At 43.1% G+C, this 25,032-nt stretch overlaps 3 protein-coding genes across 14 annotated transcripts in view; 2 read left to right on the top strand and 1 right to left on the bottom strand.

The window, feature by feature from the left end:
- Positions 1 to 6,565, bottom strand: part of xdh.L (xanthine dehydrogenase L homeolog) — a 46,590-nt gene extending 40,025 nt beyond the window's left edge. For 2 of the 6 annotated variants that reach the window (XR_005961187.1, XM_041562579.1), the window contains exons 1-5: positions 6,362 to 6,565; positions 2,320 to 2,377; positions 1,079 to 1,175; positions 596 to 704; positions 160 to 286 (exon numbers count right to left, since the gene is read on the bottom strand). Coding sequence is in view for 4 of the 6 variants with exons in the window: in XM_041562579.1 (XP_041418513.1) it covers positions 160 to 286; positions 596 to 704; positions 1,079 to 1,175; positions 2,320 to 2,377; positions 6,362 to 6,415 (445 nt within the window). In the remaining 2 variants the exon portion in view is untranslated. The remainder of the gene's footprint in view (positions 1 to 159; positions 287 to 595; positions 705 to 1,078; positions 1,176 to 2,319; positions 2,378 to 6,361) is intronic. The other 4 variants (XR_005961186.1, XM_041562578.1, XM_041562580.1 and 1 more) reach the window with 2 other exon arrangements.
- An 8,205-nt stretch (positions 6,566 to 14,770) lies between these two features.
- Positions 14,771 to 17,193, top strand: ciao2b.L (cytosolic iron-sulfur assembly component 2B L homeolog). Its single transcript, NM_001095363.1, is given in 5 exon segments — positions 14,771 to 14,925; positions 15,999 to 16,078; positions 16,352 to 16,477; positions 16,622 to 16,667; positions 16,839 to 17,193. Coding segments are annotated over 5 exon segments (483 nt in total). The 5' UTR covers positions 14,771 to 14,798; the 3' UTR covers positions 16,943 to 17,193.
- Positions 17,194 to 21,374: 4,181 nt separating this feature from the next.
- The window catches only part of cdc42bpa.L (CDC42 binding protein kinase alpha L homeolog), a 140,845-nt gene continuing 137,187 nt past the window's right edge, over positions 21,375 to 25,032 (top strand). For 2 of the 7 annotated variants that reach the window (XM_041562574.1, XM_041562573.1), the window contains exon 1: positions 21,380 to 21,908. In XM_041562574.1, the coding sequence (XP_041418508.1) occupies positions 21,737 to 21,908 (172 nt within the window). In that variant the 5' untranslated portion in view covers positions 21,380 to 21,736. Of the gene's footprint in view, positions 21,909 to 25,032 lie in introns of all 7 variants that reach the window. The other 5 variants (XM_041562577.1, XM_041562571.1, XM_041562572.1 and 2 more) reach the window with 5 other exon arrangements.

Below are 25,032 nucleotides of genomic sequence, written 5' to 3'. Positions count from 1 at the left end.
TGAAGGGTCTGAAGCAATATTCCTTGTAAGCTGTATATGTGTGTGTACAACAGTGCACATAACATACTGCAGGACACACAATTTCATTAGAATTCTGAGCTTTTTCCCACTTTGGGCTCATAATTGACATTTAGAGAATTCTAATAATCAAATGCATACCTTGGAATGAATTTTCAATGTCCTCCATAGTTGGTTCGGGTGTGTTCCGGATTAAGGTATACATAGACATAACAATGCCCGGTGTGCAGAAACCACACTGAGATCCATGACTTTTTGCAATTCTTTCCTGAAATTATTGTTAGAAAAAAACAGGAAATCAGAACTGATTTCAAACCAAGTTCTTGTCTGACCTTCAGTACCAAATAATAGTTCAATGTAGGAGCTGTTTATAAAGCCTCCAATATGTCTACACAAATAATGCCTGCCATTAAAGTCAATGGTGGAGAAACTGCATTGGGAAACTTTACACTTGACTTACACATTAAACATTACTGTTTAACAGGAATGCCCAGGGTTGCCCAATCTGTGACGCTCCATCTGAAAAGTTGAAGCTCATAAACAGGCGGCTGTGCATCCCTGCTGCAAATCTACTTACCTGAATGGGGTGAAGTCGTGTCTTTGAGCTCCCGATACCTTCAACTGTTGTCACCGCCGTGTGATGCAGGGAACATAAGGGCGCCAGGCAGGCGTTGACTGAATAGTGTCTGGAATTTTGAGTTAAGGGAGAAACGGCAGCACAAAAAAAAAAATCCCAGAATCCAGGAGTATTCAAGTCCCTAAACTGAATCCAAATACTTCTTCTTCACAGGAATAGCTGGCGCATGGGTGGAAATAACTGATGAGTGTGAGCAGCTTGTGCACCAATCTTTTTGAGTTATATAGGGTTCGGATTAGGTTCAGCCCGGCTCTTGGATTCGGCTGAATCTGAGTCCTGATAAAAATAGCTTGTGCATCCCTAAAAATAGGGAAAACTTATTTTTAATCAATTAATTGTTTCCACAAAATACCAAGGGAGAATATGTATGATAATTATGCAGCCCTGCAATAAAGGATGTATCAAAAGGTCAGCAAAAGATACACTATCCTGTTCTGGGACTGGTTAAATCGGGAGACCATAACAGTGCAGGCCCCACATCCACCTTCTCCACAGCCCAACTTGGTTCCGGGTAATCCCACTAAGAGTTGAAGGGAACATTAGCACCATACTATGGATCCACAATGCTCATTCACAAGCACAGTTATGGCACAATTGTTCGTGCTGCATAATAGAAGTTAGAATATTTGCATAAAAAAGTCATGAGAATGATGTGTTCCAACTTGTGTGCAATTCATCAAATTGTGTCTATAAAGGTAGGGTTCAGTGAAAAAAATGGCAAAAAAACCCATAGAAATTTGTGATGGAATATTACACTTTGCTAATGTGTCATGCACATTAACTAATAACTGGTGCCAATCAGTCCATAGTTTGTGTACATGCGGCCTATGTTATTTTAGTTGTTCATTGAGCCACTGCCTTCACTGCACCTTTGACAGCTTTGGTGCTGAGACCAAACCCTTGGTGAAAGCCATATTTGGAATATGTGTACCTCTGTAGTTGGTGGAGAGTGGTGCAGGCCACAGGGGCAGTCCAAATGACATACAATTGACTGTGAAGGCTTCACTTGAAAAAAAACTGTTGGCTATTGTTATAGTTCCCCTCTTTAAGAGTTAAATCCCTTTATACTTGCAGTACATTTTAAAACATTGTACTCTCTGTAAGCACTTCTGGAACAAATTAATTCTGCACCTAGATATTGCATGTGGCCTGAAACAGACTGGCATAAGCTTTAACAATGTCCCTTTTATAAATCAAAATTCTGATATATCGCCAGTTCTTTCTATACTATGCCTAAAGCATATTATTCAAAGGGCGGTGTGGGCACATTGGCTATATTGGGCCATCAGCTGATGGTGAGAATTTGCACATGTTCACTTGATTTTAATATTCATGGCACAGAAGGACACCAGGATGAGCATCTATGCAAGTGTAGAAGCAAAGAAGCGTTTAGTCCTGGCAGAGACACCAACTCCCTTTTCTGGAGCGCTGTTGGCCCAAACAATTAGCTTGTAGCTCAACCTTCTCCTAGGAGGAAAGGAGCTTGGAGCCCAAGAAGGGCAATATTTTTCACAGAAAAGCACCAGAACTACATCTTGAGCCACAACCAGTGATGTATCAGAATTTGGACTCAGCACTAACTCTTTTTTGTTTTTAAACTTGGCCTGATAATATGACTTTGCTTGCAGAATACATTCATGCAGTATTAATACTCCAAACCATACATTTTCTCCTTAGATAGGTCAATAAGGTCATTCTTGGATCAGCATTTTTCTCAATAACCTGCAAAACAAAGGAAATGTTAAGCTTTCTATATCTGAATGTAACTAATGACTACATGTTATAAGGCAGGGGTCCCCAACCTTTTTACCTGTTAGCAAGATTTAAAATTAAAAAGAGTTGTGGAGCAACACAAACATGAAAAATGTTCCTGGGTGGTGCAAAATAAGTGCTGTGATTTGCCATTTGGTGGCCCCTACGAAGACTGGCAGCCTACAGGAGGCTCTGTTTGGCAGTACATCTGTTTTTTATACAACCAAAACTTCCTCCAAGCCTGGAATTCAAAAATAAGCACCTGCTTTGAGGCCACTGGGAGCAACATCCAAGGGGTTGGTGAGTAACATGTTGCTCATGAGCCACTGATTGGGGATCACTGTTCTGTCTCCCTTTCTAAGCATTGAGTGTGATCTCTTTAACTTATAAAGTTGTCTTGAGACAGCAATAACTTACTCTAAACGTCTCGAAAACGTCGCATTATTTTGTCTACTGAAAATAAGCCAATAAATCACAAAGAAAATTTACTGAAACAACGTGTCAGTGTGCTGCGGTCTGTTGGATATTTCATATGACTGAAACCCATGGCAGAGTGGGAAATTGGCTGCTAAGCACCTGGTCCCAAAAGGGAAAAGAAACAGAGGTGAGCGCTTCATACTTGGGAGCAATAACTTACAACCTCAGGAATGTCAACAGACAGTTGAACTCAATCAGAATGGCACATTGAAGATCGTTGAGAAGTTTATTTCAAAACTGTGAACATCCGGATAGATCAAAAGATTAGTCAAAATAACCTTTAATAACTCTGGAATATAATGTGAAATCCTATACACGGACACTAGGAATATAGCAACTTAAAGACAGCACAGCATCACAGTCATTGCCATACAGTCTATATATGCCAGCAAACTACCAGAAGCATATGCAACATGACAATCACAGTTTACTATTATTTAATTATACTGTGTATTTATACATTTTATTTTTGAGATGGGAACAGATCAGCTCCTGGTTAGCATTTCTGCATGAAATACTTTGTGGGCCTGTTCCCTTCTTTTTTAATTGTTTTCTCTATTGTCTGATCCTTTCTTTGCGCTATTTCTCACTGTTTGTGGTTTATTTTGTCTTTATGTCTCCCCAACTGTTTTACTCTGCCTTGTGTTACCTATTTCTTCCCCTTCTGGATATTTTAATTCTCCTAATTAAAAAAATAATCTTCTCCTTTTTATTCTCTTTTTTTGCATCTCCCTTCTCCGTGTCTTTCCAACCCCATTTTCTGTCTGTCTCCTCTCTCATTCCCCAGCTGACCAAGGCTCCATCATTCCCATGGAAATAAAAAGCAATATGAGGGTCACAAGAACCCAATATGTCCTGCTTAAAATTGGATTTCTGATGGTGACCATGGTTATCACTGCACCACAAGACGTGGTTGGACAGGACAGAAGGTCTGAAACTTGAGCAGAATTCTAGAGGAAGTGAGGAAAACATGGTGCTTGCAAGGCCAACTGGAAGGGTAGACAAAAGGCACCACAGAAAGTCTGTTCCACTGGGAGATCTCCAGATATCATTGTGGATTAATCTGAATTTATAACTAGCAGATAGGCAGGACACATTCTGGAAAGGGCAGCCATGCTGGGGTTTCATATATTATCAGTATTAAAGCAATAGTAGGGTTTCACCTCTTCCGGACTGTTTCAAATACTAATGCTAATTATACAATATAACTAACAGTAAATAAAGTTTCTTACTGACTTTGCACATCCTGTTTGGGAGAGATGTATCACTAGCTGAAGACAAACTAATATCTATCCCATGCGATGTGCTTTTTGGCCCCATTCCAGCATTATTGGGATGCTATAAATTATTCATATGTGACACTGCAGGCCCAGTCAAGAACACAAAAATAAGATTACAGCATACGCATGAAACTTTCCCTTTGTGCTGGAGATGCTGGCTTGGCACATGTTAGTATATGTAACATCATTATGTAAGTTACGCTTGAGTACTATGTATCTACGGAGAATCGGTTAGCAAAGGCATCCCATGTCATCACAACTCTTTGTACAGAGAAGCCATGCGTCCTGTGGAATTTTATTTCTCGGCACATGCTCCCGACAATGACATTTGTACTTCTCAGGTTGTTCCATAATGTGTTGCTTCTATTGTTATTCTATGGTCAATATTACCAGCTAACTTCCTATCTCCTTATAACTGCTACTATAGGCACCATCTCTCCCTACTATACCCGCTATTCCACAGTCACACTCCCTTCCCAGATACTATTATCCACTGTTACTATAGACACCATCTCTCCCTACTATACCCGCTATTCCACAGTCACACTCCCTTCCCAGAGACTATTATCCACTGTTACTATAGGCACCATCTCTCCCTACTATATCTGCTATCCCACAGTCACACTCCCTTCCCAGAGACTATTATCCACTGTTACTATAGGCACCATCTCTCCCTACTATACCTGCTATCCCACAGTCACACTCCCTTCCCAGAGACTATTATCCCACTGCTACTATAGACACCATCTCTCCCTACTATACCTGTTATTCCACAGTCACACTCCCTTCCCAGAGACTATTATCCCACTGTTACTATAGGCACCATATCTCCCTACTATACCTGCTATCCCACAGTCACACTCCCTTCCCAGAGACTATTATCCCACTGTTACTATAGACACCATCTCTCCCTACTATACCTGCTATCCCACAGTCACACTCCCTTCCCAGAGACTATTATCCCACTGTTACTATAGACACCATCTCTCCCTACTATACCTGCTATCCCACAGTCACACTCCCTTCCCAGAGACTATTATCCACTGTTACTATAGACACCATCTCTCCCTACTATACCTGCTATCCCACAGTCACACTCCCTTCCCAGAGACTATTATCCACCGTTACTATAGACACCATCTCTCCCTACTATACCTGCTATCCCACAGTCACACTCCCTTCCCAGAGACTATTATCCACTGTTACTATAGGCACCATCTCTCCCTACTATACCTGCTATTCCACAGTCACAGTCCCTTCCCTTCCCAGAGACTATTATGCCACTGTTACTATAGACACCATCTCTCCCTACTATACCTGCTATCCCACAGTCACACTCCCTTCCCAGAGACTATTATCCACTGTTACTATAGGCACCATCTCTCCCTACTATACCTGTTATCCCACAGTCACACTCCCTTCCCAGAGACTATTATCCCACTGTTACTATAGACACCATCTCTCCCTACTGTACCTGCTATCCCACAGTCACACTCCCTTCCCAGAGACTATTATCCACTGTTACTATAGACACCATCTCTCCCTACTATACCTGCTATCCCACAGTCACACTCCCTTCCCAGAGACTATTATCCACTGTTACTATAGGTACCATCTCTATCCAGCAGCTGCATTTTATGCTGGGAAACAGAAAGGGATTTTAAAGGGACACTATCATAAACAATAATGTTTTGTGTCTGAATATAATGTGTAATGTTTAGTAAGGTAGGTAAAATTGAATAAAGGCTATATACAGTATATCTAAGTGATGATCTATAAAACAAGCAAACTCAATCTTGTGCTCTAAGGCATTATATGGCTGTCAGACAATTTGACCCTCTTTGCATTGATTTTTAACTCAGTTAAACAGAGAGAGAAAAACAAGCTAAAATGAACTACAGCTCCCATCACCCCTTGGTAGCTGAAGCATTTCTAACCAGTTCACCACCAAATCAGAATTAGTTGGTTACCCTATTTTACCCATTTCTACAGAGAAATTGGTAGTCTCTCTGCTGATAGACTAGAGGACAAGATTAATTTATTGTTTTATGCATTCACCTTGCTGCCCTGCTCTCCACAGTACTGAAAGGAAACGTATTTTTCTGACTTAAAAGACACAGGACAGATAGAATGTACTTCTCTCTCTCCCTCTCTCTTTGTAAGCAGTGTTTTTATTATAATATAAATAAGGCTTTACCTTTCTCCCATTCACATAGAAGAGCAGCTCATCGGGGCTCCTATTGGGCTCCATAGCATGTTGTACAAGCAGCACAGGATTAATATGTTCCTTTTACAAGAATCAAACCATTCTAAACTGTCACAAGAACAGTCTCATCCCAAAATCAGTGGAGCCGCCTGTCAGAACTTTGATAATGAGGGAACGAGCAGAACGTCAGCTCACACTGGGATGGAGACACCATCCCCTGTCTGACAGCCAATGAGGCCGAGGCAATTTGTATTCCATGTAACTTCAGGATTGAAAATAATTATACAATTTGTGCTTCTGTTGCATATTATTATTCTACATCTTACAGTCCCTTAGGGCACTAGCAACCATGTCAGATGTCTTCATAATGGGGATGTAAACCCAAAAACGCAATATTCCGAGCAACCTTGCATTATACTTTTGCATTATACTTTGAGGATCGCTTTGTGGTGCTCGCTGGAATAACCCCGCGCCATTGCAGTTTTCTGCTGTTTCAGGTAAGTAAATACATTCACTTGGGGGTGCCTTTAGTATGTTATAGAATGGCCAATTATAAACAACTTTTCAATTGGTCTTCATTTTTTTATTGTTTTTTTGTATTGTTTTGTTATTTAACTTTTTCTTCTGACCCTTTCCAGCTTTTTAATGGGGGCCACAGACCCCCATCTAAAAAACAAATGCTCTGTAAGGCTACATGTTTATTGCTGTTGCTACTGTATTACTCATCTTTCTATTCAGGTCCTCGTTTATTCATCTTTCAGTCTCTTATTCAAACCAATGCATGGTTGCTAGGGTAATTTGGATCCTAGTAACCAGATTGTGAAAACTGCAAGCTGGAGAGTTGCTGAATAAAAAGCTAAATAACTTAAAAAACACAAATAATAAAAAATGAAACCCAATTGCAAATTGTCTCAGAATATGATTCTGTACACCATACTAAAAGTGAACTCAAAGGTGCACCACCCCTTCAAAAAAAATCACACCCATATGCATAAATACAAATAAAATGAAGAAAAAACAAATTTAAAGTGTTAGTAGGGTAATTTCCCCCTCAGGTGTGTACCGAATAAGAAATATAAATATTTGGTAAAGGCAGCTGATCGCTCATAGCACAACTTGTTTCCCTGAAGTTTGTTTAATGTGATGCAAAATGACAGCCAAACGCTTATTCCATGCCCCATGCTTGGGAGCCTCTCCTCTGTATTTACAATTATGGCAATGAGCATTTCGATTAAAGAGACCAGGCAGACTGGACACAACCGGGGGTCATTTAGCATTTAGCAGCCTCTTTAGGGCACGGGCACACGGGCAGATTGGGGGAGATTTTATCGCCTCTTCTTCGGGGCAACAATCTCCCAAAACTGCCTTTCCCCTGCCTTCCGCCTGCTATAATGCGAAAACGCACTCGTGGCGCTTCGATTTCCGAAGTCGCCTGAAGTTGCCTCACGAGGAGAATTTGGGAGACTTTGGAAATCAAAGCACCTGTTTCATTTAACAGGTGGAAGGCAGGGGGAAGGCAGTTCGGGGAGATTGTCGCCCCCGAAGAAGAGGCGATTATTCGCTAGACGACAAAATCTCCCCGAATCTGCCTGTTTGCCCCTGCCCTTAGTGATACACTATGGGACCTACAGGGAGATAGTCTGCTTGTCTATGGCTGTTACTGTTTAATTCTGCTCCCTCCCTTCAATCAACTAAATCCTTTCTGTGAAATAATGAGCCTGGGAGGGGTCGCATGATATTTTTTAAAGTTTAACACCATTTTGGTTCTTTTTTTTTTTTTTAATAAGAAACAGTTCTTACGGATTCCACTGTGTCACGCACGTCACCCCAAGGTCTAAAGTCGCACAAGACAAGCCTGTCAAGGAACTGCCCCAAAAAGTACAAGGGAAAAAATCAAATATACTTGTGAAATGTATTTATTAAACATTCTTTTTATATCACTTCTGCACCTTCATCTTTGCACAACACAAGACACACAAACCTCAAATACTTCATGCATATTTATGAATAACATAACCTGTGTTATGCCCGCGTGGAGGGGTTGCTCATGCCATTAGAAATACTGACAGATAGTAATGGGCAAATCTGTCCCGTTTCGCTATAAAATTTGCGAAACTCTGAAAAAATTCACGAAGCTGCGAAAAATTTGTGAAACACGTTGAACTCAAATGGCATCAAAATTTTTTTGACGGGTGACAATTTTTAGATGAGCGACTTTTTTGTTCAAATGCATTTAAGTCTATGGGCATCAAAATAATTTTTACGTGCAACAAATTTTATGTGCACGACAATTTTTCCAAGTGAGACTTTTTTGTCCAAATGCATTATAGTCAATGGGCGTCAAAATAATTTTGACACACAACAGTTTTTACATGAGCAACTTTTTGGTTGCATAGAATTTTTTTGCCAGATCCATGCTTGGCGAATAAATTCACCCATTTCTACTGACAGACATTTCAAAAGGCCAGAGCTAAACAAAAATATGGAAACAGATGCAGAATAGGTATTAATTGCTTCTATACTGGTCTGTGGTGAAACCAAACGGTTGGAACAAACAAGGCCCTATTTAACAAAAAGGAGCTTCTACATACAGAATTTAGGTGCAACACTTTGCAATCTGTGGAGGTGCAAGGGAGGTGCAATCTGTGGAGGTGCAAGGCACTAGGGCGCCCTACATTTACTGCCCTGTTTGTAAAAAGCTTGTGCACATGCGCGCTTTGTTTTACTGGCTAAAAACTACCTGTGCACTTCGTTTTACAGGTGGTCGCTGCAGGAAGCACCATGAAAATTTGCAGATCTGGGTTGGCCCAGTCCGACCCTGTGTGTGGAGATGTAAGGGCCATGGTTTTGTGCCTATCTGTTCACCAGTGAACCCTTCCTTACTGTTGAGTTAGATAAGGAGACAAACAAGGTCTTATTTAGAGGCGTGATAGAGAATGAGGTGCTCAGAGTGTTCCTTACATTTTGTTGCATTAAATTGTTGCCAAGTTTTAAGGCCTGGGGCAGCCCAGGATCTGGTTCTGTAATAACACCCTGGCCCATGGCAGGTGATTTACTAATGTGTTATTGTATGTTTAATGAGTCCAAGTCCCAAAAAATAATAAAATGTTTGGCAGCCCAGGAGAGGAGGTTACAGTGTGTTTGTTTACTCTGAGACTATTGCTGGCCCCTAGGTTGTCAATAACTGGAGCAGCTCCTCACCCTGACACCCACATCTTTCTCAATGTTCTGAGCAGGGATCTGGACAAAACACAAGCTCTTCTATTGAATAGTAAAGGAATGATATGGTTCTGGCTACTTATGGGCTGAGTATTGTGTGATCATGTCATTAAACATCTCCTTTGACCTTCTATTCACATCTAGTTATTGACTGTAATGCCAAGATACCAGGAGATCATCCACTGGTCTCAGGCTGGAAATGACCCTGTAGTCAAACCAACCCGTTGGTCATCATTTGTCATTTCCTCTAGGTCAAGTCTCCAACATTTTTGTTTTACCTGCGAGCCACATTCAAAGGTTAAAAAGGTTGGAGAGCAACATAAGCATGAAAACAGTTCCTACGGGTGCCAAATAAAGGCTGTCATTGGCTACTTGGTAGCCCCTAAGTGGACTGGCAGCCTACATGAGGCTCTATTTGGCAGTACAATTGGTTCTTATGCAACTAAACTTGCCTCAATGCCTGGAATTCAAAAAAGGCACCTTCTTTGAGGCCAGTGAGAGAAACATCCAAGGGGTTGGTGAGCAACTGGTTTGTTCGTGAGCCACTGGTTGGGGATCACTGCTTTAGGTGACTAAATGCATTCAACAGACCTTCTATCAACTATCACAGCCCCCAATCTGCAGATATTCTAGTGCAGTGATCCCCAACCAGTAGCTCATGAGCAACATGCTGCTCTCCAACCCCTTGGATGTTGCTCCCAGTGGCCTCAAAGCAGGGGCTTATTTTTGAATTCCAGGCTTGGAGGCAAGTTTTGGTTATATAAAAACCAGTGTACTGCCAAACAGAGCCTCAATGTAGGTTGACAATCTACATAGGGGCTGCCAAATGGCCAATCACATCCCTTATTTGGCATGCTAGTGTTGCTCCCCAACTCCTTTTGCTTATGAATGTTGCTCATGGGTTCAAAAGGTTGGGGATCCCTGTTCTAGTAAATGAAAAGGGGAATAAGAACTAAGAGCAACTTTAAATACACAAGCACTTACTTTGATGGGACACGTGTCATCCAGCTACTATGTAGATGTCCCCGTGCACGGAAATCCAATGTGTACAAAATAGAACAAAAAACCAGCACCAGGGGTCTTGACTTAAAAAAGTAAAATATTGTTATTAAATAGTATGTAAAACGGATGTTTCGGTCCCCATTGGGACCTTAATCAGTTGGTTTTTAGTTATTTCGCTTTTTATTCAGCTACTGCTCCAGTTGATTGTGAAGATGCTACATTTCTCAGCCTGTAACTGCAAAAACTGAAAAATGTGTAAATCAATATCATAACCAAGCCAAGTACCTTTCTGGTAGATAGGTGTGTATCCTGGGGCCGGCAGGCTAAAATGTTGAGCCTGTACCAATGATAGCTGCCTGGGTGGCTTATACTGTTGGCAGAAATAAAGGAGTAAGTTAATGAACCAAATCAAAGGAAGGGTGCAGCACAGGCAGCAACATCATAATTATCCTTTAACTCCCCGGAAGGTAAATATTATTTACATTTTAAGTTTATTACTGACAGACAGTACCAGCTGTAATGATTAACCCCAGCAATGCACAGTCGTTTTGCTAACCCCAGATTATGGACTGGCCTTATGAAATGATAGGAGCACAGATCTGTATAGTTTATATAAACAAGCTGCTGTGTAGCCATGGGGACAGTCATTCAAGCTGGAAAAAAGGCACATGTTACATAGCAGATTACAGATAAAAAAAACATTGTATTGGACAGGGCTTATCTGTTATCTGCTGTGTAATGTGTGCCTTTTTTCCATCTTGAATGGCTGCCCCCATGGCTACACAGCAGCTTGTTTATATAAACTATAGTAGTACTTATCCGTTATCTACTGTGTATCCTGTGCTTGAATGGCTGCCCCCATGGCTACACAGCAGCTTGTTTATATAAACTATAGTAGTATTTCTGAAGCAAACACATAGCTTTTACCAGTGCATGCTAACAGTATATTATATGTTAATTATTTTAGAACACTTTTATTTTTGGTTTTACTGTTCCTTTAACAATTTCTGAGCTCTGGCAGCACAGGGTCCTATAAGTAATATGGGCATGTGGTTACCTGTGGATCCAGGTTGCTGGATCCAAAGCCTTTGAACTGGTACCAAGGCAAAGGAAATGTTGTCCTGTTGTGAAACCTGCCTACCAATCACAACCTTTGCTGTCCTGACAACCTACAGCTCAACCCTCTTTTCTGATCAGCACTTAGAGCTCCATGAGCACCTAGAGTCACTTTCCCATGCTCCTGAAGACTCGTGGACCCCAGACTTTAGATTTGCCATAACAGCAGCTGGTCTGGCTGCAAAGAATAATGTTGTAGTTGCCTCTCATCTAGGCACCTCCTCTGAGGTTGTTGTCCTTAGGCCCTGCCTTTATAACATTTCCCCAAACATTAGCCAGAGAGGCTTGGGGTAACTCCAGCTTTCCTTATATTTACTTACCAGGACAACCCCACCCCTTAAGGCAGATAGATTATAAGCTCTTCAGGGCAGGGACCTCATCCCAATTTATTTCTTCTAACTGTCTGATTTATAATAACTGTCCCCCTGATTTTCTTTATACCTTGAAAAACACTGCGTGCATTTAAGATGCTATATAAATAAATGAAATTCAATATTATCAGGAATACCTGTCTCACACTGCCACCTAATGACTAAATAAAATCATTTCAATAACGGAATTCAGCCATAGAACATTATAGCTATCAGCCCCCGTAAAAGCAGCCAATGCAGATTTCCCTAAAAACAACATTCTGCTTATAGAGCTGAATCAAACTCTGTGTCTGTAAACAAAAGAATGTTTCTTAACCTTGTTAAAATTCCTTTTTTTTTTCTCAGACAAATTGTATAAAAGTGTAAGTTCCACCAACAGCCACTAGGTGTCACTCTGGTACAAATGAGCATTACATGAAATGTAATTTAAAGGGGTGGTTCACCTTTAAATTAACTTTTAGTATGTTATAGAATGGTCAGTTCTAAGCAATTTTTCAATCGGTCTTCATTATTTATTTTTTTATAGTTTTTTAATTATTTGCCTTTTACTTCTGACTCTTTACAGCTTTCCAGTGGGGGTCACTGACCCCATCTAAAAAACAAATGCTCTATAAGGCTACACATGTATTATTATTGCTACTTTTTATTACTCATCTCTCGATTGAAGCATCTCCTATTCATATCCTAATCTCTTAATCAGTTCAATGCATGGTTGCTAGGGTAATTTGGACCCTATGAACCAAATTGCTGAAATTGGAAACTGGAGAGCTGCTGAATAAAAAGCTAAATAACTCGTAAAATGAAAACCAATTGCAAATTGTCTCAGAATATAACTCTCCACGTCATACTAAAAGTTAATTTAAAGGTGAAAGATGGCTTGGGCAGACTAGTCACACAGGTGCATTACAACAGCCTTATGACTACACAACCATTCAATATATGGCACATTTATACTGTTTACCTCCTGATAATCTGTCTCTGGGTGCCTTGGATCAAAGTGTTGCTCTCTGTATCCTGAGCCTTGCGGACTCCCGGCTAGTGTCTGTATATATTCATATAATACACAAAAGCCATGAATATCTTGTAAATTATATCCTTATAAACGGTGAGTAGTGATGTCATCAGTTATAAACGGTGAGTAGTGATGTAATTTCTGTCACATGACTCACTAAAATTTGTGTATTATAATTAATAAAGTACCCCTAGTTGTAAAATATGAGGATATTATAAGTTACCTCGGAGTTCCATGACCTGTATAAAAACACTCGGCCTCCTCGGTAACTTATAATATCCTTATATTTTACAAGAGGGGGTACTTTATTCACTATATATTCACTGATGGTTCTTTGTCCAGTTCACAGACTGTTCCGGAGATGCTACTGGTTTCCCAGGTATTGCAAAGCCCCTGTTCACTACCTCTTCCCCTTGAACTATAGCAGGGTGACTATTACCCCAATGTCTCTATATATCTGTAACCTTGTTATGAGCTAAGGGGGCCCAGTCTGAAGGTCAGTTAGGGTGAGATTTGGGGTGAGTGATTATTTGTGCCCTGGGTACCCCTGGAACTATAGCAGGGTGACTATTACCCCAATGTTTCTATATATCTGTAACCTTGTTATGAGCTAAGAGGGCCCAGTCTGAAGGTCAGTTAGGGGGAGATTTGGGGTGAGTGTTTATTTGTGCCCTGGGTACCCCTGGAACTATAGCAGGGTGACTGTTACCCCAATGTTTCTATATATCTGTAACCTTGTTATGAGCTAAGGGGGCCCAGACTGAAGGCCATTTAGGGTGAATTTTGGGGTGAGTGCTCATTTGTGCCCTGGGTACCCCTGGAACTATAGCAGGGTGACTGTTACCCCAATGTTTCTATTTATCTGTAACCTTGTTATTAGCTAAGGTGGCCCTACTTTGTGTAACATCAGATCATGATGGTGTAGTGAAGTTTAGTCCCATGTAGCACAGGGAGGATCAGGTTCTGCTCAGTCTTATTTCTGGTAACTAAGCACAGCCATTGGATTAGGGCCACACGGGGCCAAAATCAGATAGATGAAATCCACTGGATAATTAGAAGCTGATTTCGGCCTCTGTGTGGCCCTAGCCTTATAATACAAAAAGGAATAAAGCGAAGGAACTTCAGTCTATAAGTGTCACAGATCTCTAGTATAATAATAATAAAAGCCAGAGTTGTTTTCCATGAAAGGTTCAAACCCTGCCCCCCTGGGCTGAGACAAACACATTAGCAGAGACTGTTCAATGGTGATGTTTAACACTAGAGAGCTCTCAGCCCAGACACCAGTTGCTCATCTCAGCACTCCCAGACTTTCTTTACCATCTCAGTGTAATAAAAAAATCTATAAAAAAAATGGAGATGTCTTTATGCCGCTCTTCGTCAGACAATGACACATTTATGTTACATACTGTCCAACATACCATTGAATCGTTTATGTAAGACTTCCGGCTTCCGGGTCAAACCATAGCAACCTATAAATGCCGAGTCCAATATGCCAGAATAAAACATGGCAAGCTCACACTTTCCGCCCTTCTTTGGCGCAGGTGTTGATTGGGAGGATTTAGGAACCAATCGAATTGTAGCGCCCGGCGATTGGCTCGCTGCTCAAGAGTAGGCCAATAGGTAGGATTTTGCCGGACGGAACCAATTCTTGCACGGGTTGGCCTTGACGGAAGTGGTACAGTCCTGGTAAGGGTACAAGGGTTCAGTGATGGTGGGAGGAAGTCAGCTGGAGAACGCCAATCCGCTCATTTACCGACGGGCGGGGGAGCGGCAGGTTACTGCTCAGGAGGAGGATGAGGACGCTACGGACAGGATCGATGACCGGGAGATCTTTGATATCCTTCCCTGTATGTGTAAATTGTATTCCTGGCATAGAGTCACATTCACCCCATACCGATTCCTCAGCTGCCCCAGTATAGTAATGAGCTCCCTACCTGCAGCCTTCCTTCCCCCAGTACCATTCTCTCTTCTATACTCAGCAGCAGCCTGTCTGCTCCAGCAACTGACCCGTCATTGTCTATCTGCCCCTGCAACTGCCCTCCCCCTCCATCTTCCCTTTCTCTATCTGCCCCAGCAACTGCCCTTTCCCTCTCTATCTGCCCCAGCAACTGTTCTTTCCCTCTCTATCTGCCCTTTCCCTCTCTATCTGCCCCAGCAACTGTTCTTTCCCTCTCTATCTGCCCTTTCCCTCTCTATCTGCCCCAGCAATTGTTCTTTCCCTCTCCACCTGCCCTTTCCCTCTCCATCTACCCCAGCAACTGCCCTTTCTGCTTTCAAAAGATCTCTTAAAACGCACTTCTTTAGAGAAGCCTACCCTCATTCTGCTTCTCCCCAATGCAATACCACATACAGTACTACATCTCTCACTCACTTAATTCTGATCTTGCCCACTCCCACACCTTGTGTCTTATTCCATTCATTTGTAAGCTCCTTTGCGCAGGACCTTCCTCACCTTTTGTATTGGCTGTGATGTATATAACTCCATATGTTCAGATGGTACCTGCACTCAAACTCCAACTTCTGTTTGCGGGTGCTGGGTCAAATTCAAATGTATAATTCTTATAGATGGACCCGCACTCCAAATTCATGTGAAAAAAAGGCTTTTATTTATGCCTTTTATTTTTTTAGGATGCACGAGTAATAAATAAAAGCCTTTTCTTCACATGAATTTGAAGTGCGGGTCCATCTATAAGAAATATATATATATATATATATATATATATATATATATATATCACACACACGTTGGAAATTTCCAATGAACTGATACACAGATACAGTATAACCTGTAACAGTGAATCAAATATTCACCATTGGACATACTGGCCCTTTAACCCTTGGTCGATTATATGTTGTTTTCATTGTGCATACTGTCTGCTTTCCCTTCCATTGCCCTTAATTCGAGTACATCTGATTCGCTGTATAAATGACCCCGAACATCCACTCACACTGGAGGAACTAAACGTGGTTGAAGAAATTCGAGTGAAGGTGAAAATTATTTTTTATCCTGTGAACTGACCTCCAGCATATCAACATGATGTGATGTCTGTCTGTATTTATCTATATCTATCATCATGTTCTCCAATAACTTAGCAGCACCCCGCCTACATTTTTACTTACATAGTATTTCCACTTATCCTTCTAAAGGCAAATCTCTGTGACCACTATAAGTGTGAGGTCCTTAGACTCCCATTGTGGAGGGCTCATTCATTGTGTGAGTTTCCCCATTACTGTGAGTTTTGTTTGTTTGTTACTGTGCAGGTAAGTGATGAGGAGAACTTGGTGTCTGTCGAGTTTACCCCAACCATTCCACACTGCAGTATGGCAACGCTGATCGGCCTCTCCATTAAAGTAAAGCTCCTGCGCTCTCTGCCGGAAAGGTTTAAGGTGGGTACATAAATGGGATCTGCAGGTGAACCCTAGTTTGTATATTAAAATTTGAAAAATAAAAGCTGGCGGCTGAGTAAATTGTTATCCTGCCCCCCCAGACTTGTCCATTGTTATCTCATGTGCATATTTCTACTCTTCCAGGTGGACGTCCATATAACTCCCGGCACCCACGCCTCTGAGCATGCCGGTAAGTTTCCACTAATATCACATAACCGTTGCACTGTGTTTGGGAGAAGGACTATGAACCCTCCTTGGTCTCTGTCCTTAGTCCCAGCCTTGAATGACAGATTTATTCACCTAGGTGGACCCTGTATTCTTATAAATGGTTTAACCCTCTCTCGCTTTCCTCTTTCTCCAGTGAACAAGCAGTTGGCAGACAAGGAGCGAGTCGCAGCCGCTTTGGAAAATTCCCATTTGCTGGAAGTAGTCAACCAATGTTTATCCGCGAGGTCCTTGGCTTAACTTGGCCGTTCTGCTGAGTGGTTATGGGTACCCAGAATGCACTCTTGCCGCTGTCATTTGAATAGCAAAAGCCAGATTTCTCTCTCTATTTATGTTTCTAACCAGAGCCAATCCATTCAGTCCTATTCCATACCCACACAGTTTCCAGAGCAGGACTGGTAGATTCAAGTTACACCCTGCACGGGTTTAGTGTATTCTATCAAGACTGATACCAAATTCATTGTCTTTGAGATTAAAGGTGTTTTTTGTTACTTTGTTTTTGGGCTGATTTATTTGGGGCATTAAACGGCTTAACTTTTAGTATGTTATAAAATGGTTTATTCTAAACAACTGTTCAATTGGCCTTCTTTCATTTTAATGTTATTTGCCTTCTTCTGACTCTTTCCAGTTTTCAAGTGAGGGTCACTAAAAACCAGATGCTCTGTAAGGCTACTGTTATTACTACTTTTTATTGCACGTGTTTTTGTTCAGGCCTCTCCTATTCATATTCCAGTTTCTTATTCAAATCAGTGTTTGGTTGCTAGGGGAATTTGGACCCTAGCAACCATATTGCTGAAATTGCTAACTGAGAAAGCTGAACAACTCAAAAACCGCAAATAATAAGACATAAAAAAACCACTTGCAGATTGTCTTAGAATATCACTCTCTACATCAGGGATCCCCAACCTTTTGGACCCGTGAGCAACATTCAGAAGTAAAAGGAGTTGTGGAGCAACAGTAGCATGAAAAATGTTCTTGGGGTGCCAAATAAAGTGCTGTGATTGGCCATTTGGTAGCCCCTATGGGGATTATCAACCTACATTGAGGCTCTGTTTGGCAGTACAGCTGGTTTTATGCAACCAAAACTTGCCTCCAAGCCTGGAATTCAACACCTGCTTTGAGGCCACTGGGAGCAACATCCAAGGGGTTGGAGAGCAACATGTTGCTCACGAGCTACTGGTTGGGGACCACTGCTCTACATCATACTAAAAGTTAATTTAAAGGTGACCAACCCCTAGTGCTATGTGCCATTCACTTGCTGTGTATATACAGAATAGGGTTGTGCAAGTAGAGATGCCATGAGGAACTACACCTCCCTGCTGCAGATTACTAAAAGAATGCTGGGATTTGTATTTAAGGTTAAGGGCACACGCTGTTATTTTGGGAGATTAGTCGCCCAACGACAAATCGCTTCTTCTTCGTGCTTCGTGCGATGTCCCCAAACTGCCTTCCCGCTGGCTAGAATGTAAATCGATGAGGGGATGGCAGTCGGAACGCTTCGGTTTTTCCGAAGTCGTCTGAAGTTTCCTTGTGGGGCGACTTCGGAAAACGAAGCGTTCTGAGTGCCATCCCGCCGGCAACTTAGATTCTAGCCGGCCGGAAGGCAGTACGGGGAGATTAGTCGCCAGAAGAAGAAGCGATTTGTCGCTGGGCGACAAATCTCCGGAAATAGCAGCGTGTGTCCTTACCCTTAGGGTTTGGTTGGTGCTCAGGAATTTGGAGAGTGATCAGTTGCCCCCCTTGGAGTATCCCCTCCATGATATTTGCATGCAGAAGCTGCCAGTCCTAGTAATGCAGTCCTGTGTAGTGAAAAATCAGCATTTATCAGAATATACACTGTAACGCAGAGCTGTCCATATGGGGGTCTGTAAGGCACATGTGCAGCCTACGGCTAGGACCTGGGGGCGGGGGAGGTGGTCACTACACTTCATTACAGAAGAACCCCATTTTACATTTTTCAGGGGACCAGAAAAAATATAGTGTAAAATTATGGAAAACGGAAAATCAGGGAAATGTATTATGAATAATATATTGGTGGGATGCCCAAAAAATGGTGTTAAATGAGGGAAAACTTAAAATCAGGGGATGTAAAATTGAGGTTTCACTGTATTTCCAACAACTCGTTTGAAAAAAGAAATTTGAGGTTCCACAAGAAGGTGTCAGTCAAAAACTTAACACTAGAGGGCATTAGTCAGCTGCAGTTAAGTGTTAAAGCTCAGGCCTGAGCACAGCAAACACATTCCATATGGTGTTGAGCAGCCCCATAGCTGGTTGTTGGACAATATCTTTGGAGCCCTACAAATTTGGCTTGTGGCTACTTTTCAGTATCAGCCCTTTGCTCTGCTAGGAATGAGGGCTAGACTATAGCACCATAGGCCCAAACTATGGCTCCTCACCAAAGCTCAGTATGGAGATAGTGGGCAGCTGTGAGATCCTTTTAACAACTAACAATAAATAACATATGTTATAAATAACATTATGCAAATTACAAGCAGTGTCCATGACTAAAGGGGCTCCCCATGCATAGGGCTTTAATACTGTTAAAGTATTCGAACCAGGAATAACCTTCTAATTATAACATCATTCCATGTAGAATGTCCTGTAAATATAATTGTTGTGTTTCTTCTTGTGTAATGTTGATGTCATTAGGGATGGTATGATGTCACAGCCTCTAATTGTTACTGTTGTTTGACTTAGAAAACACTATAATACATGTGTGTCTGTGGCTAAAGCATATTTACTGTTAGTGAGAAATATATAGTAAAATTCCAGGTCATGTAACAGTAAATCTGGTCACAATCATTTGGGGGTAATTTTCCTTTTTAAACAATGGATTTTAGATAATCTGTGACAACATTTCAGTTCTAGTTACAGATAGCTAGAATCTCAGCTGCCATAAAGCACGGCAGGACTGCTGCTTACAATGGTGATCAGATAGGATCAGTGCAGACAATGGGACAGAATGCTCTGTTATACAGATAGCTAGAATCTCAGCCATAAAGCAGGACAGGACTGCTGCTTACAATGGGGATCAGATAGGATCTGTGCAGCCAATGGAACAGAATGTTCTGTTACACAGATAGCTAGAATCTCAGCCATAAAGCAGGACAGGACTGCTGCTTACATTGGGGATCAGATAGGATCTCTGCAGCCACTGGGACAGAATGTTCTGTTACACAGATAGCTAGAATCTCAGCCATAAAGCAGGACAGGACTGCTGCTTACATTGGGGATCAGATAGGATCAGTGCAGACAATGGGACAGAATGCTCTGTTATACAGATAGCTAGAATCTCAGCCATAAAGCAGGACAGGACTGCTGCTTACAATGGGGATCAGATAGGATCTGTGCAGCCAATGGAACAGAATGTTCTGTTACACAGATAGCTAGAATCTCAGCCATAAAGCAGGACAGGACTGCTGCTTACATTGGGGATCAGATAGGATCTGTGCAGCCACTGGGACAGAATGCTCTGTTATACAGATAGCTAGAATCTCAGCCATAAAGCAGGACAGGACTGCTGCTTACGATGGGGATCAGATAGGATTTGAGCAGCCACTGGGACAGAATGCTCAGTTATACATATAGCTAGAATCTCAGCCATAAAGCAGGGCAGGACTGCTGCTTACAATGGGTCTGAAGGCACAAGTTCAGAATTAATTGATCCTTGTGACTGCAGATGGTGGGTGTGTGTGGGGGGGATATATTGGTCTCATGATGCAGCAGCCCCAAGCCAATCAGTGCTGTGTATATTTCCCACAAAAATAAGGTAATTTACAAAATTCTTTCCAAATCACCAGTATCAGCCGTAGGAAGGGTGTGAGCAGAATAACCCAATATTATTGGATAGAGGGAATTGTGATGCTCGGGGGCCTTTGTGTCCAGCCCAGGGGGGGGGGGTGAAGCCACAGCCCTTCTGTCATTGGAGAAAGAATTTGGCAACAGCTGGGAGTTGTGACTTAATGATTCATTAGAGCAGTGACACATGGTCTGTCTCTATCAGGTGGGGGGCAAATGGCCTTTGCCATGAGGTGTTGTTGGGGGGGGCTGGCAGATGACCCCCCAAAGCCCAGGAAAAACATTGGATTGGCGGCTTCTGAGTGTATTTGTAACTGAGCAACCAATTGGCTCTTGAACAATGACTTCAAACTTGAGCCAAAATATTTATATATAATGTTCATCCCAGATTCTGTACAGTTTTTCTGGCCCTAATGTGTCAAGTCTGTGTCTCCCAATGCATGTTGGGTAATGCTGGCCACCAAATTGTCTAGAGGGTGAGCTGTATTACCAATATTTATTGAAATTGTATTTATATTAGGGCCTTATGGGCTCCATCTGTAGTTGTTTGAAAAAGGCGTATTTTTCACATATATTCATTTATTTTTTAGACTTTTCTTTCCCTGCTCATAGTGTGCTATTTCTTTTGGCTACAAGTGCCCCTTGGCCAGTGTTGGGATGGGTTTGTACATTAGACCTGGCGACCCTGCCTGTCCCCCAATCAGAGAGCTCACACTCCCCTCCTAGATCCATGTGCCCCAATCAGCACCCCCAGTATTTCTGTCCATTACACTTACATCTCCTTCCCCCAACCCCCATTTGGAATTCCCTGGTTGTCCGTCTGTGTCTTCCTTCCTGCCCCCCAGTTATCTAACCTGTCTGTCCCCCATCAGTGGCCAAATAACGAGCCTGAGCCCAATGTCCCTCCTGTGCTTCTGTTCCTCGCAGCCCTCCCTCCTCTCCCCCATCCCAGGCTTCTCTCCGCCTCTCTCTCTCCTCCCCCCGGCTCTCTGCTCCCGGATCAGCTCCCTCCCTCCTTCCTCTGCTGCTCAGTCCGCAACATTGTCCCCCCCTCCCCGGGATCTGCTGAAGGGACTGGAGAGAATTGTCGTCGGCTGTGGGGGGAGATGGCGGCAGTGGCCGGGCCGGGGATCATTGCGCCGCTGCTCAGTCACTGGGGAACCCGGTGCGGCCCGAGGGCCTGAGTATTGGTGAGACTGAGAGAGAGCGCGACCCCCGGGGCAGGAGAGAGAGAAGATGTCGGGGGAGGTGCGTCTCAGGCAGTTGGAGCAGCTCATTCTGAACGGGCCGGGCCGGGGGGGATCCCTGAGTGTGGAGAGTCTGCTGGACTCGCTCCTGTGTCTGTACGATGAGTGCTCCGCGTCTCCGCTCCGCAGGGACAAACACATCCACGACTACATCCAATGGGGTAAGTGCTGACACCCGGGGGCAACAGCTGAGCTAGAGCTGCGTCTGGGTCACGTGATGCTGCCGGGGCGAGAAGCTTGTCTGTCCTTCAGAGATGGAGGCTCAGGAGCTGCTGGGGACCTAAATGCAGTGGTGCAAATAAAATGGCTTAGTGCGACTAAAAATGCAGTGGTGCAAATAAAATGCAATAGTACGACTAAAAGGCAGCGGTGCAACTAAAATGCATTGCTGCAACTAAAATGCAGTGGTGCAGCTAAAATGCAGTGGTGCAACTAAAATGCATTGGTGCAACTAAAATGCAATAGTATGACTAAAGTGCAGTGGTGCAACTAAAATGCATTGGTGCAAATAAAATGCAGTGGTGCAAGAACTGGGATGCACCGTTCCTATTGGACAAGGGAAAAATAGAAAGTGAAGTACCAGTGGGAGATGCAGGGGCAAGTATTGTGCTATCACTTTAAGTGGAGATAGGAGGGGGGTCCTTAATTGAGGTTTTACTGGAAGATTTTCCCCAATGAGAGAGGGGGGGTAGACCCCAGGTCCCTGAAGTGAAATGGTCAGTGAGCTTAAAGTGGGGGTAACAGTGCAACATGGGGGGCTGTATGGAGGGGGATGCAGTAATGTTAGCGTGCTGTGAGTGGTACATGGGATAATATTGAGGCGGGGGACTGAGCAGTGCCGAGTTACACTCTGTGCTGGCGGGGGGGGTCAGTACAGTAGGACAGAGGATTAGGGGCTGCTGGACCTCAGTAACATTCCCAATCTCCTGTGCACATGGGGGAGTCCAGGTTTGCAGTGGCCCCACACTGAGCGTCACATTCTATTGCAGAGATGTTGGGGGCAGGAGTAGGGTTGTCACCTGGCCTGGCTGATAAAAATGATGGTTGATCCCAATGTTATTAATAGGGAAAAAAGATAAATATATAGGGCCAGTATTTTTTTTCCAGAAAAGGTGGCAACCCTAGGCAGGAGTCATGTGACTGGTTATGGGGCCTGTGGCCTTTCCCTGGTTTTGCCGGATTGTCCCATTGATGGGCTGGGGGAGTGGGGACACATACATTAGTGAAGGGGGTGATTGCTCCTGTCCTGAATGAGACTAGTGATTTGCTGTTTGGCTACTGCAGAGATAGAGGCACCAACACACTCAGCCACCAGCAACTCTATTCTGTGTATTCCTGGCATGTGTGTAACATTGTGGCCCCAACTCTCTCCTTCCAGTTACATCCACCTTCATATTGTGACCCCTCTCCGCACTGCTCTCAATACCTGCATTGCCTACTACTTACTGCTGCATAGAGCAATCTTACATGAGCCTCAGCCTGACTTTACACAATCCTTGTAGGACCCATTATTCATGAGATTACAGTTGTCCAACCCAAGGCCCTTCTGTTGTCTGTGGGTGCAGAGATGTGTATTTCAGCAACAACTTAGCACTGCACCTGCAACAATCTGATTTAATGAGTTAGTTTTACTATGCCTACCCTAATATACCCTCTGTCTCACTATAGGCACCATCTCTCCCTACTATACCTGCTATCCCACAGTCACACTCCCTTCCCAGAGACTATTATCCACTGTTACTATAGGCACCATCTCTCCCTACTATACCTGCTATCCCACAGTCACACTCCCTTCCCAGAGACTATTATCCACTGTTACTATAGGCACCATCTCTCCCTACTATACCTGCTATCCCACAGTCACACTCCCTTCCCAGAGACTATTATCCACTGTTACTATAGGCACCATCTCTCCCTACTATACCTGCTATCCCACAGTCACACTCCCTTCCCAGAGACTATTATCCACTGTTACTATAGGCACCATCTCTCCCTACTATACCTGCTATCCCACAGTCACACTCCCTTCCCAGAGACTATTATCCACTGTTACTATAGACACCATCTCTCCCTACTATACCTGCTATCCCACAGTCACACTCCCTTCCCAGAGACTATTATCCCACTGTTACTATAAGCACCATCTCTCCCTACTATACCTGCTATCCCACAGTCACACTCCCTTCCCAGAGACTATTATCCACTGTTACTATAGGCACCATCTCTCCCTACTATACCTGCTATCCCACAGCCACACTCCCTTCCCAGAGACTATTATCCCACTGTTACTATAGACACCATCTCTCCCTACTATACCTGCTATCCCACAGTCACACTCCCTTCTCAGAGACTATTATCCACTGTTACTATAGACACCATCTCTCCCTACTATACCTGCTATCCCACAGTCACACTCCCTTCCCAGAGACTATTATCCACTGTTACTATAGACACCATCTCTCCCTACTATACCTGCTATCCCACAGTCACACTCCCTTCTCAGAGACTATTATCCACTGTTACTATAGACACCATCTCTCCCTACTATACCTGCTATCCCACAGTCACACTCCCTTCCCAGAGACTATTATCCACTGTTACTATAGGCACCATCTCTCCCTACTATACCTGCTATCCCACAGCCACACTCCCTTCCCAGAGACTATTATCCCACTGTTACTATAGGCACCATCTCTCCCTACTATACCCGCTATCCCACAGTCACACTCCCTTCCCAGAGACTATTATCCACTGTTACTATAGGCACCATCTCTCCCTACTATAGGCTTGGTTGCATCACCTTCACAGTCGTGATTCATGATATTTTTACGTTTCTCTGCGCTTTTCATGCATCTGCTGCTTTGCTTAACCCCAGCTAAATACAAGGCTCGGGGCAGACTAAAGACAGGCCGTCACAACAACCGGTGGCAGAAGTTTTAGTTGAATGGCAGTTGTAGGGCTGGTTGTACATTGTTGTGCTATAGGCTGAATAAGTGCATTACTGTGAATCACCCCTATGCACTGAGGCAAGAAGAATTTCCCAAGGTCACGGCTAGGTGGTACTTTGTTTGCAAAGCAGTTTCCTTACTATGCACCTAAACGGCTCCGTGTCTGTGTGTCACAGGCTGTTATTTGCTCCTGTGGGAAAACTGGTGATTTCTCTCTCCTCCCTGTGTGTAAAGACCCTGCAGTGGCCGAGTTGTGTCCTTACAGTGACTTACATGCTGCTCGCACTGCGCTGGGCTCTCAATACAGAATGACTATATCCCTGTAAGTGGCTTTATC

Source organism: Xenopus laevis, chromosome 5L (assembly GCF_017654675.1).
Source record: "Xenopus laevis strain J_2021 chromosome 5L, Xenopus_laevis_v10.1, whole genome shotgun sequence".
In the NCBI taxonomy this organism is placed as follows: Eukaryota; Metazoa; Chordata; class Amphibia; order Anura; family Pipidae; genus Xenopus; species Xenopus laevis.
Note: the sequence above shows the minus strand (reverse complement) of the source record. Positions and strands in the feature narration are given on the sequence as shown.